The 16,948-nt window shown below is 34.3% G+C and overlaps 3 protein-coding genes and 1 long non-coding RNA gene across 6 annotated transcripts in view; 2 read left to right on the forward strand and 2 right to left on the reverse strand.

The window, feature by feature from the left end:
* Positions 1 to 311: 311 nt before the first annotated feature.
* LOC143202427 (uncharacterized) lies at positions 312 to 2,906 on the reverse strand. The gene is made up of 10 exons (XM_076413963.1): positions 2,676 to 2,906; positions 2,394 to 2,528; positions 2,138 to 2,335; positions 1,679 to 2,083; positions 1,498 to 1,626; positions 1,280 to 1,437; positions 1,020 to 1,223; positions 832 to 963; positions 509 to 778; positions 312 to 453 (listed from the first exon to the last, which is right to left on the reverse strand). The coding sequence occupies exons 1-10, from the start codon at positions 2,811 to 2,813 to the stop codon at positions 405 to 407; spliced, it is 1,818 nt and encodes a 605-aa protein (XP_076270078.1). The 5' UTR covers positions 2,814 to 2,906; the 3' UTR covers positions 312 to 404.
* Positions 2,907 to 3,012: 106 nt separating this feature from the next.
* On the forward strand, positions 3,013 to 4,968 carry LOC143202432 (aladin). The gene is made up of 5 exons (XM_076413968.1): positions 3,013 to 3,327; positions 3,380 to 3,925; positions 3,979 to 4,232; positions 4,286 to 4,648; positions 4,704 to 4,968. The coding sequence occupies exons 1-5, from the start codon at positions 3,208 to 3,210 to the stop codon at positions 4,909 to 4,911; spliced, it is 1,491 nt and encodes a 496-aa protein (XP_076270083.1). The 5' UTR covers positions 3,013 to 3,207; the 3' UTR covers positions 4,912 to 4,968.
* A 3,804-nt stretch (positions 4,969 to 8,772) lies between these two features.
* The window catches only part of LOC143202419 (adenylyl cyclase 78C), a 128,032-nt gene continuing 119,856 nt past the window's right edge, over positions 8,773 to 16,948 (forward strand). Inside the window, exons 1-2 of the mRNA XM_076413952.1 lie at positions 8,773 to 8,859; positions 12,667 to 12,831. Of these exons, the coding sequence (XP_076270067.1) occupies positions 12,725 to 12,831 (107 nt within the window). The 5' untranslated portion in view covers positions 8,773 to 8,859; positions 12,667 to 12,724. The remainder of the gene's footprint in view (positions 8,860 to 12,666; positions 12,832 to 16,948) is intronic.
* Positions 11,433 to 16,948, reverse strand: part of LOC143202455 (uncharacterized) — a 110,844-nt gene continuing 105,328 nt past the window's right edge. For 2 of the 3 annotated variants that reach the window (XR_013007165.1, XR_013007164.1), the window contains one exon: positions 11,433 to 11,564. This is a non-coding gene — a long non-coding RNA (uncharacterized LOC143202455). The remainder of the gene's footprint in view (positions 11,565 to 16,948) is intronic. The other variant, XR_013007166.1, reaches the window with a different exon arrangement.

The following is a 16,948-nucleotide window of genomic DNA, read 5'->3' on the forward strand; positions in this document are numbered from 1 at the left end:
AATTTAGATATTCCAAAGATAGCAGGAAATCTTCATAGTAAGTATAGGGGAAGAGGAATTGTTTTACTCCAAATTTAATGCGTGCAGGCCAAGGGCAGTAATGAATGAACCAAAAATACTGGATCGATTTTAATCATGTTTTCATTGAGTGACATAGGCATATATATTTTATGCCCGTGCAAAGTCGGAGCGGGCCGCTATGTTTTTATATACAACGTTCATATTTTTTCTGTAATGTATTTAATTTAGTATCAGCATTGCACCCGTGCGAAGCCGGGGCGGGTCGCTAGTTATAAATAAAACTAATAAGATATAATTAAAAATGTATTTTTTAAATAAGGTGTACAGTTTTAACTAAAAAATTAATTTTTATCACACAGTTGCAGACGCTTGGTGCTTTTTGCTTATATCTGTCCTATTTGTTGGACCTGTATCGTATGGTTATCGGCAGTTCTATAAAAAAATCGGGTTTAAATACGTAAACAAATGATGAAAAAAAAAGACGTACATTATTTGCGCCACTTGCATATCCTCGATGGCCTCCAGATCTTCCTCTTTGAGTTGAATATCGTCCGGTCTGATACCGGTCGCTGACATGGCGTGCAGTTCGAGAACGTGAGTATTGAAGGACACATCGTCATCGAAATTCTTGTTGCACAATTTGCAGTTGTATTGCACTCTTTGAATCAGCACGTTTTGGTTTGTGTTGGTGTCCGGCACCGTTTTGGTCGTTTGATGGGATTTCATGTGAACTTTCAACCCGCTCCAGCCGGAAAACCTGGGCAGGAAAACTGTTAGTGATTTACCGTGAAATAAAAAGTGCCTACTCACTTTTTGTCGCACACCTCGCAGGTATACGGTTTTACTCCGGTGTGGGTTTTCATATGGCCCGAAAGTTGCCCCGAAGAAGCAAAACCCTTCTTGCATACCGTGCAAACGTGAGGTTTATCACCCGTGTGAGACCTGGAATTTAGAACACTACGTCATCGCGATTATCACTCATAATTTCCATCACCGACCGTATATGAATCACCAAAGTCTCGTGTCTACTGAAACTCTTGCCGCACATTACGCAGTCGTATGGTCTCTCGCCTGTGTGGATTCTCTGGTGCAGATTTAGCGTGTTGGATCCGGAAAATGCCTTTCCACATACCTGACAAACGTACGGACGAGCGCCTGTGTGGGTTCGCATGTGTATAGCCACGTAGCCAGACTGGCTGAACCTATGAAAACAGGACACTAAAATGTTTCGTCTTTATAATATCCTTACAACACCAACCCTTTATTGCACACCTGGCAGACATAGGGCTTCTCGCCGGTATGCACACGTATATGTTTTTCCAAGTTGCAGCTTTGTGTGAACCCTTTGTTGCAATATTCGCACACATATGGTCTTTCACCGGTGTGAGAACGAATGTGGATTTTCAGGCTTCTAGACTGGGGAAAAATATAGGATCCTATATATAAAATCGAGTCTTATACATTCATGATACTTACCTCCACATATTGCTTGGGACAAAACGGACAAGTTAGCAACTTGTGACCCGTGTGATACTTCATGTGCTTATGTAAACTGGAAGCCCATTTGAATGCCCATCCACACACTGAACACAAATGTGGTTTGCCCTATAACACACTGACTATTATTTGGAGCAACACTCGCATACTGACACCATACTTTAACGTTTCTTAATTCTCCTGTATGCTTTTTTTTATGCTTACTTAAATTTGAGCTCTCAGCAAAACTCATGTCGCACTGATCACACTGGTGCGGTTTGTGATCAAGATGGATCTTTTGATGCCGCTTCAATATGCGAGCTTCTGCGAAACGTTTATTACACACGTCGCATACATGATCTAATTCTTTAGGATGGGACATCATGTGAACCTTTAGATCAACTCTCAAAGGAAATCTGGCATCGCATTTTGTACATTTATATTTCAGCTTCTTGTCTTCACTATCAGCTTTTAAGTTATCCAGTTCAATGTTATACTCCTTCCCTAAATCATTTAACGATTCCGCATCTAAATAATCAACTTTTGATGTTTCGACTGTCTCTACAGTGTATAGTTCACCATCTATCTAGAAGATAAATAATTCACTTACCTTACATGCAAAAACAAAATATATATTTACCTCAGTTGTTTGTAAAGTAACCTCAGCTTCATCACCAATTGTTTCTGTTGTTTCATATGCGACAAATTCGGGATTAAATTGGTTTTTGCCTTCTTCCATTACAATTTTTACAGTTGGCCCTGATTGAAATGATAATTGTTCTTCCAATTCTTTTTTTACTTGGCTATGTGATTGCTCTTGCTGTTGATTCAAGAGTGCCTTGAAACAGTAATATTGAATACGTTTATTCATTTTATTTACTTTTTTATATACTTACTTGAAATTCCGGGCTTAGGTATTGCCGAAGTATCGTATCGGATTTTTCACATAACTGTTTAAAAGTATATGCTCGACTACATTGTAAAACACACTGAACGCACATAAGGTGAGGATATTCATCATTTTCGGTAATCTACAAATACAGACCATCAAATGATTTGAATTTTTTAAAAATCCAGACAATGACATTTATCGTCTATCACTCTCTTAGAGACATCAACTGACAAAGATAAACAATAGATGAAAAATTATCTATTTTTGTACAAAAAATTATACTTACCTCTAAAGAGGTGAAATTATGGAGCATTTCGTCTAGACAGGCACCAAAAAGAGGTTTCATGTCACCCTTTTCCATTAAACAAGCCCTACAAATTTTATCAATTTGTAAAGGAGACGTTAAATATTGGCTCATATCCATTTTTAATTTCTAAGGGAAACGTCTGTCTGCGCTTTTCACTTAAGTTAAAACGTACGTCTGTGGTGCAATATGGCGCCGACATCAGTCACGAAATATGTCACTATTTTAAGTATGACCAATCAGAGCACACGAAACGTATCTCGTGATTTGATTGTGCGCTCTTCGGTAATAAATAATTCATATTAAATATAGTTTCTTATTATATTATTTTGTTTTTTATCTGTTAATGTATTTCAAAAAACTAACGAAAAATTACAGTTGATTAGTTTTTAGTTATTTTTGTGTTGTGAAAAAAAGTGTGATTATTTGGTTGTCTAACCTGCGGTGATTTTTTATTATATTACCGCCTAACCTAGTATTTTTAAATATTTTCAACGAATTCTCATTGAACAAAATGCGAAATTTACACGACTTTGACTATCCAAGTGACGGTGAGGTAGCAGTATGCGAGCTAAATGGGAGGGTCCACTACATGGAGGCACAATATGCAAACGTCGGAACTTTTACCAACTCAGTACGTACGATGATCTTGTATGGGTTCATATACAGAAATACAAAACTTACAGATTGCAAATCATCCGAAAATACACTTAACACGAGATCAGTTGCATGCCACGACATCCGGAGACGAGGGCAGATCTTTATTTTTACCTGTAAATGTATCATTTTTGAAACAGCTGACGCAAGTGTACTATGAACAAGGCTTCATTGAAGCACTGTATTTAATCAAATCTCATAATAAATTTATTGTATCACAAGGTGCTGGGGTTCTGTTAAATATATTTAAATATGTTCAGAAGGTGAGATTAATTTTGAATCCAAATATTAGATACAGTGGGCCCACTTTAATACATAAGCTGGGGCAGACAAGAAATTGGCAAAGTAGTACCATAAGATATATATCATGGCATCCATATTGCACTAAGATTGCTGTTGTTACTTGTGATGATAGCGTGAGAATTTTTAGTAGTGATAGTACTTACACCCCGTTGTTGAGGTGTAAGCAACAAAGACACATAACGTGTGTCGCATGGAGGCCATTATCTAATACTGAGATAGCAGTAGCACATGAGAATGGAATTATTTTATGGAACATTGACCCCAATTCATTGGTGAGTAGGTTAAATGTTATCTTCCTATTGTTTCTAAAGAGTTAGTGTTTTAGGTATCTAGACCATCAGTCAGTAATGCTATTATATTACACAGGCTTGAGCACAGGCCTGTAATGAGCATTGCATGGTCACCAAAAGGAGATAAATTAGTAAGTGTCGCTGCTTGTGATAACACCATCCTGGTATGGGATCCAGAATTAAATAGGACAAGTTCTTTAAAAAGACCTGGTGGTTTCGGACAGGTTCTTGTGAAGTGGTCACCAACAGGAGAAAAACTGTTTACATGCTCAGACGGGCTAGTCTTCAGGTAAAATATTCCCCATGATTATTTAAATTTATTCATATAATTTTTAAATATAGAGTATGGGATTATCGTAATTGGGAATGTGAAAGATGGACAGTACTAAGTGGCAGAGTACAAACAGCCTGTTGGTCAAACTGTGGGACCACCCTCCTATTTGCGACTAGTACAGAACCCATAATATATGGTGTCATTGTTAAAAATGATCTGGTGTTTGCTACTGATACCGAGTCATCATCAAACCAAGCACTTCCTATGTTTGATGTCAGCAAGATAGATTGCGGCGGTGCAATGATTGGAGGTTTAATACAAACCATGGAAACTGATCCAAAGGGCAAACACTTAGCTGTTATATATCAAGACACCAACGCCATTACGGTTTTCAGCATTGTTCGCCAGCCTGGATTGAAACTTATTCCAAGGTAAAATTATGGGAATGGAGGTTTTCTAGAGTGAATTATTCATCCGTTGTTTCAGTGCTTTGATCACAGGCCTGGAAGAAGAAAGGCCAAGCACAGTAAGCTTCCAACAGAACTTCGAAGCAGGAGCGTGTCTTTCTATTGGCTGGTCCAGTGGGAGGATTCAATATTACCCTATTATATACACAGATTTAGCTACCAGCGTTTACGAGAACCCCCCAGCAAATGTGTCTCTTTATCGATCATTAAATACAACACAGTTTTAAATTTTTAGTTTTCTGATTTATAAATTATTTTAAATAAATTATACATTGATTTGAAAATGTTTTTATTTACTATACCTACACTCAAATTTTCAACTAATTCGTATTGTATTCAAAGCAGGCCGTGTATTAAAATTGTTCCGTTTTTTGTATGACAATTTGATTGACTTTTTATGGTTGCCTAAAGTCAGTTAGATAGATGGCTATTCTTATAATGTCTTTGATTTTATTATCTTTAAACATGCATAAAATTAGTAATTCACAAATTAGAGGTAATAAAATGTTTGGGTATTAAAACAACAATTAATTTAAAAATATTTGCTGCAGACTAATTTTGACAGAGGGAAGTGTTTAAAGTGTTTCGTCAATTTAATTTTAGATTTATTTGGAATTATTGAATTATCTCCTTGTAAAATGTAAATGTTTATATGTTAAAAAAAAGGGCAATTAAAATAGACAGGGGGTATTATTTACAGAACAAAGACAGAGAGCGACACAAAAAATTGAGACTCAGAGGTACGAGTATCCATGCCGGGGATAAACAAAGAGCAACGACGACGGAAAATAAAGCGGCGAATACCACAGCTATCGATTGTACGATAACTGTCAGATAATCGATTGTCAGTTTATTGTTTTTCATCGCGCGGGCGATTATCTTGTAAATATCTGAGAGCAAACAGTTATTGGTTTAATTAATCTAAACGATTGTCGTGGTAGGAGGAATAAAAACGATGGAAAATTATATTAGCCTCGTTTTTGCCGATCAAAAGCTTTTTATTGTAGTGGGTACCGTGCTTTGTTTTACGCCGTTTTAACGGTACGGGGATAAATTATTTTACGGATAAACAGGACGAGAAAAATATACACGAAAAATATTTTTAAATAAAGTATACTGTGTATAATTACTATGTACCTTGTAGTACCTATATATATATATATATATATATATATATATATATATATATATATATATATATTTGTATTTGGGTCTGCTCTGATCCTTCACTTTGTAGTATTTGAATTTCCAACGTTGCCAGTTGTTGAAAATTATACGCATTTTTGAAGAATATAATATAAATAGAATAAATTATCTTGAATTCATAACTTTTTCGTCCTCTATAATATAAAGAATGTAATAGGAGGAACCTTTCATAAACATATTTTTTAAAAAATAATTTTGAGAGGAAATGAGGGAAAACAATATGTAATTATCAATATATAAACATTAACAAACCATTATGTTATGGTTCTTGTAAATCATTGAAACGAACCAAACCACAGGAACTTGTATAATGTATAAGAGTATTTTTAGCTTTAGCTCAATTAAGTTAGTTTTATTTTAATTTGAGAAATACATACTGATATTTTAATCCCGTACTCGCCTTCCTTGTCTGTTAATGCAAATACATCAGAACAGTAGCAATAAACTAATTTGTAAAAAATCTTCAAATATCCATATAATTTACATGAAGTGGCAACGTCGCTTTCGAGACATTTCAAGTCTTCTGCAATATTTTCAGCTATTTAGGAACTTTCTTCACATAATGTATAACAGAAGATAGATGATATAGTGGATTAAAATTCCTTTTCATTTAAATATACTAGACCAATGTTGATCAATTTATAATATTAGAGTATTTTAGTTCTTTCCGATAACAATATTGACCGCGGCAACTGTCCGGGAACGGTTCACGTCTGCCCACTCAAACGCCTCAAAAACAATGACATTATAAATTCCTCTTTACGATCCTTGGAAAGTTCTTAATCGCCCCTGACGAAATTAAACCATACCGGATAATTATATTTCACTCCGAAAGGGTAGATAAATATTCCCCGTTTAAAGGGCAACACCGTTACGGCGTTTAAAACCTCCCCGACAACCATAAATTTTAAAACGGGAACGAAATATCATAATAAAAATATTTTTAGCCATTCGTTGCGTTAGATTAAATTCTTGGGGGGCGGCTATTGTGTCGTAAATTTTTTGTCTGAAACTGCGATAATTATAACGCAGTTAATTCTGTGCTGCCACCTATTGTCCGGCAGGGATAAGTTAATTATGACGGACGATATTATGATAGTGACAGTTATAATCTGTTAATGTTTTTGTTCTTATGTTTTATGTTTGAATTATAATTTTGATATTTTATATTGTCTCAGTAAAATTAAAAAGTAATGTATTTATAACAATAATTATGACACTGACATATCTGACGGGTGCATCAGTTTATTTTTATCCGGAAAAGATATTAACGTATGTATATATGCCATTTATAACAATCAAAATTATGTGATAATGTGAATAGTGACAATTATTTCTGTGTTGTCATGTATTGTGTTGCCATTTTCTGTCAAATAATGTTATTTTGACAATCAATATTCTGCTATTGATAATTCGCAACGGACATATGTCATCTAATTTGACAACCAAAATTGTGACATTGATTGTTATCAAATCTATAAAATAGGTTTACTAAGAAATAATCTTATGGTTTTAGGAGACTGTAGTGTCACTTGTTAATAATAATTCAAACTATTTTGATAACCAAAATTATGACTTTGACAAATTTCAAATGGACAGTCTAACCAGTGTCGGAATAAAATTTTCTAATAAATAAATTTATCGTTTTAGGAAACTGTACTGTCAATTGCCACTAACAGAAAAATACTATTTCGACAACTAAACTTTTGATATTGACAGTTGTCAAGTCCACAGAATATTTTGTGTATGAATATGATTTGCTAAGAAATAAACTTATCAAGGTAGGAATCTGTACTGTCAGTTGTCACTAAAAGAAAAATACTATTTTGACAACCAAACATTTGACATTGACAGTTGTCAAGTCCACAGAATATATTGTTTGAATATGATTTGCTAAGGAATAAACCTATCATTGTAGGAATCTGTACTGTCAGTTGTCACTAACAGAAAAATACTATTTTGACAACCAAACTTTTGACATTGACAGTTGTCTAGTCCACAGAATATATTGTTTGAATATGATTTGCTAAGGCATAAACCTATCATTGTAGGAATCTGTACTGTCAGTTGTTACTAATAGAAAAATACTATTTTGACAACCAAACTTTTGACATTGACAGTTTTCAAGTCCACAGAATATATTGTTTGAATATGATTTGCTAAGGAATAAACCTATCATTGTAGGAATCTGTACTATCAGTTGTCACTAACAGAAAAATACTATTTTGACATTGATAGTTGTCTAGTCCACAGAATATATTGTTTGAATATGATTTGCTAAGGAATAAACCTATCATTGTAAGAATCTGTACTGTCAGTTGTCAAGTCCACAGAATATATTGTTTGAATATGATTTGCTAAGGAATAAACCTATCATTGTAGGAATCTGTACTGTCAGTTGTCACTAACAGAAAAATACTATTTTGACAACCAAACTTTTGACATTGACAGTGGTCAAGTCCACAGTATATATTGTTTGAACATGATTTGCTAAGGAATAAACCTATCATTGTAGGAATCTGTACTGTCAGTTGTCACTAACAGAAAAATAGTATTTTGACAACCAAACTTTTGACATTGACAGTTGTCAAATACACTTATCATTGTAGGGAACTGTACTGTCAGTTTTCACCGACAGAAAAATAACTATTTTGCCAACCAAACTTTTGACATTGATAGTTGTCGAATTTCGACAGGATATTCTCTGTCAGAATAAGATTTTTTAAGGCATACATTTATGTCAATGATTTTGATTTTGACAACGGTGCATGTCCAAAAGAAATGGATTCACGTCGCGTCTGTTATCACCGGTCGAGGACGCCACTGACAGCGCAACAAGAGCGCACAAAACTTTTCGTACCGTTTCAGTTTCAGTTTCGCGTCTGTTCGCCCATCGTCAACGTCGTCGGCCCGTCCGACACTTGTGGAGTACGCGATATTTTTTTGGAATCCCACAATTCCCATCCGAGGTACGTATTGTCCGAATCACTTTGGAGATGTCTTCAGTCATAACTGAATAAGTTAATTAGAAATTAATAATGGTATTTTCCGTAACGAATGAAGTAATTACTTTATTACTCGGTCGCAGAATAGTTGATTTACAGTTGTACGTAAAAATGACGTGACTAAGTAATATTACGTTGACGGTAATATATAAAAATTTTATTTTAGACTAATTAATTTGGCGTTATATCAAATTATATCTTTTTTCCGTAAATTAAAAGACTTTTAAAGCTTAAATGAAAACAGAAGCCATTAGAACAAATGTTTTTAGAAACTTTTTAAACCAATTTACCTAAAGTTTATTTATTTTTAGGTGCTGAAACTGAATTTGATACGAGTATAATTTTTTTATCATTCACAACATAACGTCGATTGAATATGTTAGAAAAAGGAATAATGTAATACAAAAATTATAAATAAAAGTCCCCGGCCTACCATAGTAAAACACATTTTTTGGCAAAATTAGTTTTTTTATTCAATATAATTCTCTTCAAGGGTGATACACTGATTATAGTGACCCGCCAACTTTTCGATACCATTTTTGTAGTACGATTTGTCCTTTGCTTCAAAATAGGCCTCAGTTTCGGCGATCACCTCTTCATTAGACGAAAATTTCTTACCAGTGAGTATTCTTTTGAGATCTGAGAACAGGAAATAGTCACTGGGGGTCAGATCTGGAGAATACGGTGGATTTTCGCCATCGTTTTCACTGACTTGTGACACGGTGCATTGTCTTGGTGAAGCAACACTTTCTTTTTCGTGAAATGCGGCCGTTTTTCCTTTTTCAAGGCAGTCAATGAAAATTATTTCATGCGTATCCCAAAATACAGACGCCTTAACATTGCCAGCCTACTGTTGCGTTTTCCCATGCTTTGGAAAGGGTTCATCGTGTGCAGTCTACTCGGATGACTGTCGATTGAACTTCGGAGTGAACTTATGGAGCCATGTTCCAAACACTGCTCAGAATCATCAACTAGTCGTTGTTTTTCGTCAAGCTTTCTCATACCCAAATATTCGTGAATGATATGATGTACACGTTCAGTTGATCATCAAAATCATTTTGTGGTTTTTTTTTAAGTTTTCGTCGGTAACAACATCTTTTGAGCGTCCACAGTGTTGACCCTCTTCTTACCTAACTTAGCTTCTAAACTTAGCATACCAATCCTTGATGGTTGATTTTCCTGGAGCAGTGTCCGGAAACTTGGCATCAAGCCAAGTTTTTGCTTCAACTGTATTTATTCCCTTCAAAAAGAAATATTTTATCAACACGCGAAATTCCTTTTTATCCATTTTTTCCATAATAACAAAAGTTGCTTCGCTCAAAATGCTATAATTCACAAACTAATGATCCGACAGCTGTCAAATTTATACACGCATCTTTTGTGGGTTGGGGCTAACTAAAAAATATATGTGGATTTAATTCTAGTAGCGCCATCTATGTGTTAGGCCGGTGACGTTTCAATTGACCTGTTATGTCGTAAATTCTTTGAATTTAATTTATATACCATAAGTTAGAATTTCTTTAGCAAAATTAGAGCAAGCAGGTCATCAAAACAAAATGACCTTCAATTAAGTTCGGAATATCGTCAAATGTCTCCTCCATGGCTGTATAGATGCGTGCTTCCATTTCAGATTGAAATACAACAACCGGGCACGGCCAAACAACCCGAGATACTCTAAATCGAAAAACAACATTAAGCAGTGCGGGTTTTTTATCCGAACAAAAACAAAATCCCCCTCACGTTAAACATTTTTCACGGCACCGTAATAGAGACCCACCTGAAGAAGCGTCGACTCCCGCTTAATTAAATTAGAATCTCGCGCGACAAGAATAACATAAGCAAGGCGAAACGGGCGACCGCCGAAGAAAAAGTTGAGTGTGTATATTTTGTAAATTTAACCGGCGGTAGCTCGCTCCGCCTCCCACTTACTCCTCCTTCGTTCGAGCGGAAAGGGTCCATGCAAATCGGGACCGCAAAATCTCTTTACTTACAACAAACAAACACGTTTAAGATGGAAAAACGGTTATATGATGTACGTTTACCCGGTGCGGCTAGGGGGGAGGGTTTCGAACGAGAAAAATCTGGAAAACCGACGAACGGTTTTTCTGATTTAGGACTCGAGGCTTCTCTGGGGTAACTATTTTTGGGCAAACAAGGGTGAGGAAACGTCATGTTAACGTCTGGTTCTTTAAAATGGGTGAAATATATTAAATAATTTGCCTATATTCTTTGACTATGCATTAGGTAACTGTAAGAATATTTAGAAAATAAAACAAATCAGTTAAAGCGTCAGTAGCGTGCAATAAAACAATTGATAGAGGAATCAGCTTCAAAATTCACTTGCTGTTAAGAATTGGAGAAGATAGAAACAGTTTACATTAAACTAGATCAACGTGAAGTAAGAAAAATGTGAATAGAATGGAAGAATGCTAATAAATAATAACTGGCATAATTTCAACTTCTGGTCGTGATGAAAATGAATATATTAGAGTTATCAGTTTATAACAAGCTTATTTTATATACGCGAATATTAAGATCAGTGTGGAGTTATAAAGTTCAGCTGTGAGGCTGTGCCAGTGACATATATCCAAATCCAAATGATTCCAGTCGGCTTGGTACGTACGAGTTAGTGACCTCAAGATTCCAAAACTACGCCAATACGTCTGAAACTGAAAAAAATGTGATCTTACTAATGTTTCAATAGTAAATGATTGATAAATATCTAGTTGATAAAAATAACTAAATAAATAAAGTAAAAGTATCTCAGTTGTAGTTATTTAATAGTATGTTACAACGGAAAAAAATGAATCGTTAGTAGCACACTGGTTTTACGTAAAAAAAATCATAAAAACTGCTCTATAAGTAAATGTAAATACTGAAATTCAATAATCTTTTAAGAGGAGCACCTAATTCCAAACTGTTTGGTCTTACAATATTATCAAGTTTCATAAAATCATAGATAGAGTCGATAAAGAATTAGCAGTGCTTGCTAATAAATATTTGACAAAATATGATTCATAGTGTATTTAAATGTGTTCATAAAAAATTTTAAGTAAAAAAATGTGTATAAAAAAATAAAGAACTTGCAATCATCTAATTCGAAACCATATTTGGGCTTTTAGTATTATCAATTTTCATAAAATTGTAGATGTGGTTGATAAAGAACTACAAAATCAAGAAATATTCATGTAATAATATTATTATAGTGTGTTCAAATAAATTTGTTCATAATTTTCATCTATACGATTAACATTTCTTACTTAATTTAATCTTTTTCAATTTCGAGCTTCCGAGTATGTTTTTAATTAATTTAAAGTAACTTGGCCTATTGATAGGAAATTTACCAATATGTATATTTATTTAGTTGGTATGTACAACAAATGTAGAATAAAAATTGTTCAATTTTTCAATAACTCAGTTTCAGTTCAGTTCAACTAATCAACAGTTTTGGGATGTTTTTATAAACAAGCTTCCTATTTATTCATAACTTAAAATAAGCACCTAATTCTAAACCGTTTTACAATATTATCAAGTTTCATAAAAATGTGGTGGATAAAAAACCATAAAATGAAGAAATATTCCTGTATCTCTTCATAATTTTTATGTATATGATTAGCATTTTTATTTAATTTTGCGAAGCTATCGAAATAAGTTTTCAGTTAATATAAACTAAATTAGTCCATTAGCATCAATTTTAGCCTTATTTATATTGATTTATAATTTCATTATGACCACTCCGCGAGATTTTTAATTAATTTTGTACTTATTTAGAGGATGCTCTTCAAGAGCTTAAATCAGTTTTGAAGCCTGGCAGCAGCTAGATACCAGGATGAACGAAAACAACATGAAAATGGCCAACATTGATGAAGGCGTCGTTTCCAAAAATACGCCCCATTCTGAAAGGAAAACTGGTGTAGTTGATGGTACTCCCGAAAGGTAAGTACTAAATATGACAAAAATAATGATTGGCTAGATATTTCACATACATTAACAGAAATTATCTGGTGTGATAGCAAATATCATTTGGAACATCGGAAACAAAGTTTTTGATTATTGTAATTTCCATTGTAAATCATCTCCAGGTTTTTTAATTGTTACTCTAGATAGTTCAACAATCTAGCCAGCGGGCAATAAGTATTCCTTACTATTATATTATTCTAAAGTTTATATATGTCCTACAACCAGACCGAATGGTGCTCAATTCTTAGTCAAGGCGCACACTACCCTAACGCTGTTTTAAAATACTCAACACAAACATTTGAAATGAACACTCGTTATGGATTCTTGAGGAGTATCGTGCTGTATCACTTCGTTAGAACATCGACAATCGCACACAACACATTGTTTTGGAATATTTGTATGATGGCTATATTAGACTTGCTAGCAATATCTCATAGGTGGGACTTAAACATTAATTCGTATAATAACATCTTGTTATATAATGATAACTTATCCCAACCATTTATTATAACCTCAGATGTTGAACACAGGCGGGGTGCTAGCAGCGTCAACTATGAAATGATAACGATTATCGACAACCCCGAGACGTTTATATAGGATGTTATATAAATATAAAGGTTACTTTCGATCATTCTGTGTCTGGCCAAGCCTCGTCACCAGGTAACACCGCTGCCATAAGTTTTATATATTTTGTATTTTCTTAATATTTTATATCGTAAATATATAACGGTCAAAAAATGTAAACACCACTGTTTCATTTCGTTTTTCCTGCATTCATCGAGCCATATAATATACCCTAAAGCATTTTTCTTGACTTTAACTATATACGAATTGACAGTTATACTTATTAAAAGCTCTCCTTATACAAAGACTGAAACAACTTTTACATTTATTATCTCTTAATTTAAAAGTGGTACATGTTTTCATTTTCCTTAGCAACCTTCATGTTAATGAAACTTAATATTTCTAACACGTTTTTCAATAACATTGATATGTTCATGAACGTATCGTATTTCGAAGAAGACTGTCGAACTAATTTGCTTTAAATATGTAAAAAGTAAAAGAAAAGCTAAAAAGGCACGTGGATATAATTAAACTCAACGACGTGATGGCTAATTCTAGATGGGGGGAGGGAAGCGGAGGGTAGTGGGGAGGGGAAATCGTACGCGGGAAAAGCGTCTCCGCTTTTCACAAAGAGACATTTCCATTCCCGGCAAAATGAGTGGAAAATTCATTTGATTGGGCCAAAATATTAATAATTGAGGGGGGGGGCTTAATTTCGTTTCTTTCTAATGGCGAGGTGAAAATTATATTTTACGTTACTTAGGAGGGTATCGCTACATAAAATCTGTCTTTCTTGCAATTTATCATCGCATGAACATCTAATTCTGGCTAGAACATACCGTAGAGCAAAAAACTGTACAATTTTTTTATTATTATTATTTTTATTAGTTTGATTCTCTAGAATTATTAAGTTCAATAAAATATAGATGTGGTTCATAAAGAACTAAAAAGTAAAGAAACATTAATCTAATAGTACTGTTAGTAAAGTGTGTACTCAATTTGTTCATAATTTTCATGTATACGATTAGCATTTTTTAAAATAAACGCCATAAATGTATTAACTTGATGTTAATCAAAGCATGCTCTAGCCCAACTTTATACCTGAGTCCTTTATGTCAAACTGTATCGACGGCTTCTGTTACGTCCAAGAATAAGCTGAGCAAGCTTAGCAAGCGTAAACTTTTTCAATAACGTCTATGATTCTACCAACCTGGTTAGCTGTTGAATGTTTGTTCATAAAACCAAACAGTTATTACTCATCGAGAGATTAAACATGCTACCAATAAGAATATGTCACAGTTATTTAGTAAATTCCTTTTGCTGAATGTTAAGTTATTTTTATGTGTAACCGATGATGGAAGAGTAATGGCGATTAAGTCTAAATGAGTCTTTAAGACCGAAGCTAAATATCCTGGCGCTATAAATTCGATTATCGTTATTCTGTCGTCGTTTTTATAGCCATTTTATTAGGACTAAAAAAAGACGTTTGCTTGCATCGGCCGTAAAGCTTTTATCCGTTTCGTAAAAATCAAATTGGGCAGAAAGGAGCTGGGAGCAGACGTCCGTCCTGGGAGGCAGGACGCCCTTTCCTCGTACCGATAAAAATCGGCACAGGACCCAATAATATTTTTATGGGATTTTCGCCAATTGCCGACGTAATACGAGGTCCCAGATTCGCTCGGGATTCGCGATATTGTTCCTTGTTAAAATAAAGAGTAACATTTTATTGAGTTCTTTCTGTTATTGTTTTGTTGTCCATTTGGCATTATGATATTATGAGAGGGTAAAGATCACTCGTGCTATACTACAAGTGTATCGTGATACTCAGGCTATAACACAATTACATTGTTGTTTTTATGATATAACATGTAAAATCCAAATATATGGTATTTCAATAAAGGCGGACGATGTTGAAATGGGATTCAACTTTAGTCCATCCAAAATAGCAGTGAGCTCACGTCATCTCAATTTTTGACGTCAAAACGGTACAATGTTGCCGAACTTAACGTTAAAATTTTGCCCATTTTAGTTTATTCTAGCTTCGAATATAACAATATTCTAATATATTTAAAATAATGGAACAAAAATGTTATAAGATATAATTTATTTAACACTATAGTACATCTAGCCTATATATTATCACAGGACTTAACACACAGGTTAAAAATACAGGTATAATAGTTTGCAGGTTAGAGTTAATAATTTTGCGTACGCTTGGCAACCGGACGACTCTGACAGGCTAGTTCGGTTTCACGTTCGAACTTATCAGCCAGCATTATGTCTCTTTTTAACTAGAATAAAATTTATTGCTCTTGGTGAGTCCACAATCTGCCCTATTGGCAATAAGTATTTCTTCTGTCTATATTATATATACATGGCATGTAGAAAATCACTTCATTAAGCAATCTTCTGTATAAAATATTATCTTAATTAATTAGTCTTATTCTAATGCTTATTCTAAACTCTACATATGTCAGGTGAGGTGGTGTTAAACGTTTTAGTCTACGCACTTCACTATCACGTCGCATATTTAGCTGATTAGCGAGTACATTGGGATGCACTGACACTCTTTCGAAGTACTTCACACAAACACGTTGAATTACACTCGTTATAGGTTCTAGAGAAATATCGCGTTGTATCACTTTATTTGAAATATAGTACGGAGCATCAACAATGGCATGCAACACCTTATTTTGGAACCGTTAAATGATGGATATATTAGACTTGCTAGCGGTACCCCATAGTTGAATTCCATATGTCCAAATGGGCTTGAGTATAGACTCATACAGCAATACCTTCTTATCTAATGATAACTTGGATTTGCGCCCAATGAGCCAATACATTTGATATAATTTTAGTCCCAGTTGTTTCCGTTTAGAGAGTATGTGCTTCTTCCAGGTTAGGCGTCGATCTAAATGCATACCAAGATATTTAACATGCTCTGCTTGGGGGAGTTGACGATGATTGATGTTCACTGATGGACATGTTCTTCTACGCAGGGTAAACGTTATATGCGTGGATTTTGATTCATTGGCTTTAATACGCCATGTCTTCAACCATAATTGTATTTGCTCCAGGTGGGTTTGTAGGTTTATTGATGCTGTGACTGGATCTTTATGGGATGCTAAGATTGCTGTATCGTCTGCATATGTTGCCACAGTAGTTATTTTTGTGGTGGGCAACTAGAATAAAATGAGAAGGGAAATATTGTCTGATTCAGAAACGAATTTATAAATTTCGGCAGGAATTCATCCAAACTAAAGGATGACATTGTTTGTAACCCTTTCCACATATCCTAACAGTTTTTGCCTGTATATGTTTCTCTATAGGTTTATAATCTTTTATCACTAATGTTTTGAAGAGTTTTTTAGAGATTTTACAACCGAACGACTTTTGCAGGCTGACTAAAATAAATGTTCGAAGTTACCAAACAGCATTGTATCTCTTTTTAACTGGAATAAAATTAGAACAGAATTATTTTCTGGTATTAAAACGAATTTACAAACTGCAATAGGCGCTGTATAATATA

Source organism: Rhynchophorus ferrugineus, unplaced genomic scaffold, assembly GCF_030347505.1.
Source record: "Rhynchophorus ferrugineus isolate W39M unplaced genomic scaffold, kcgeb_rfMv2 rfM9, whole genome shotgun sequence".
Lineage (NCBI taxonomy): Eukaryota > Metazoa > Arthropoda > Insecta > Coleoptera > Curculionidae > Rhynchophorus > Rhynchophorus ferrugineus.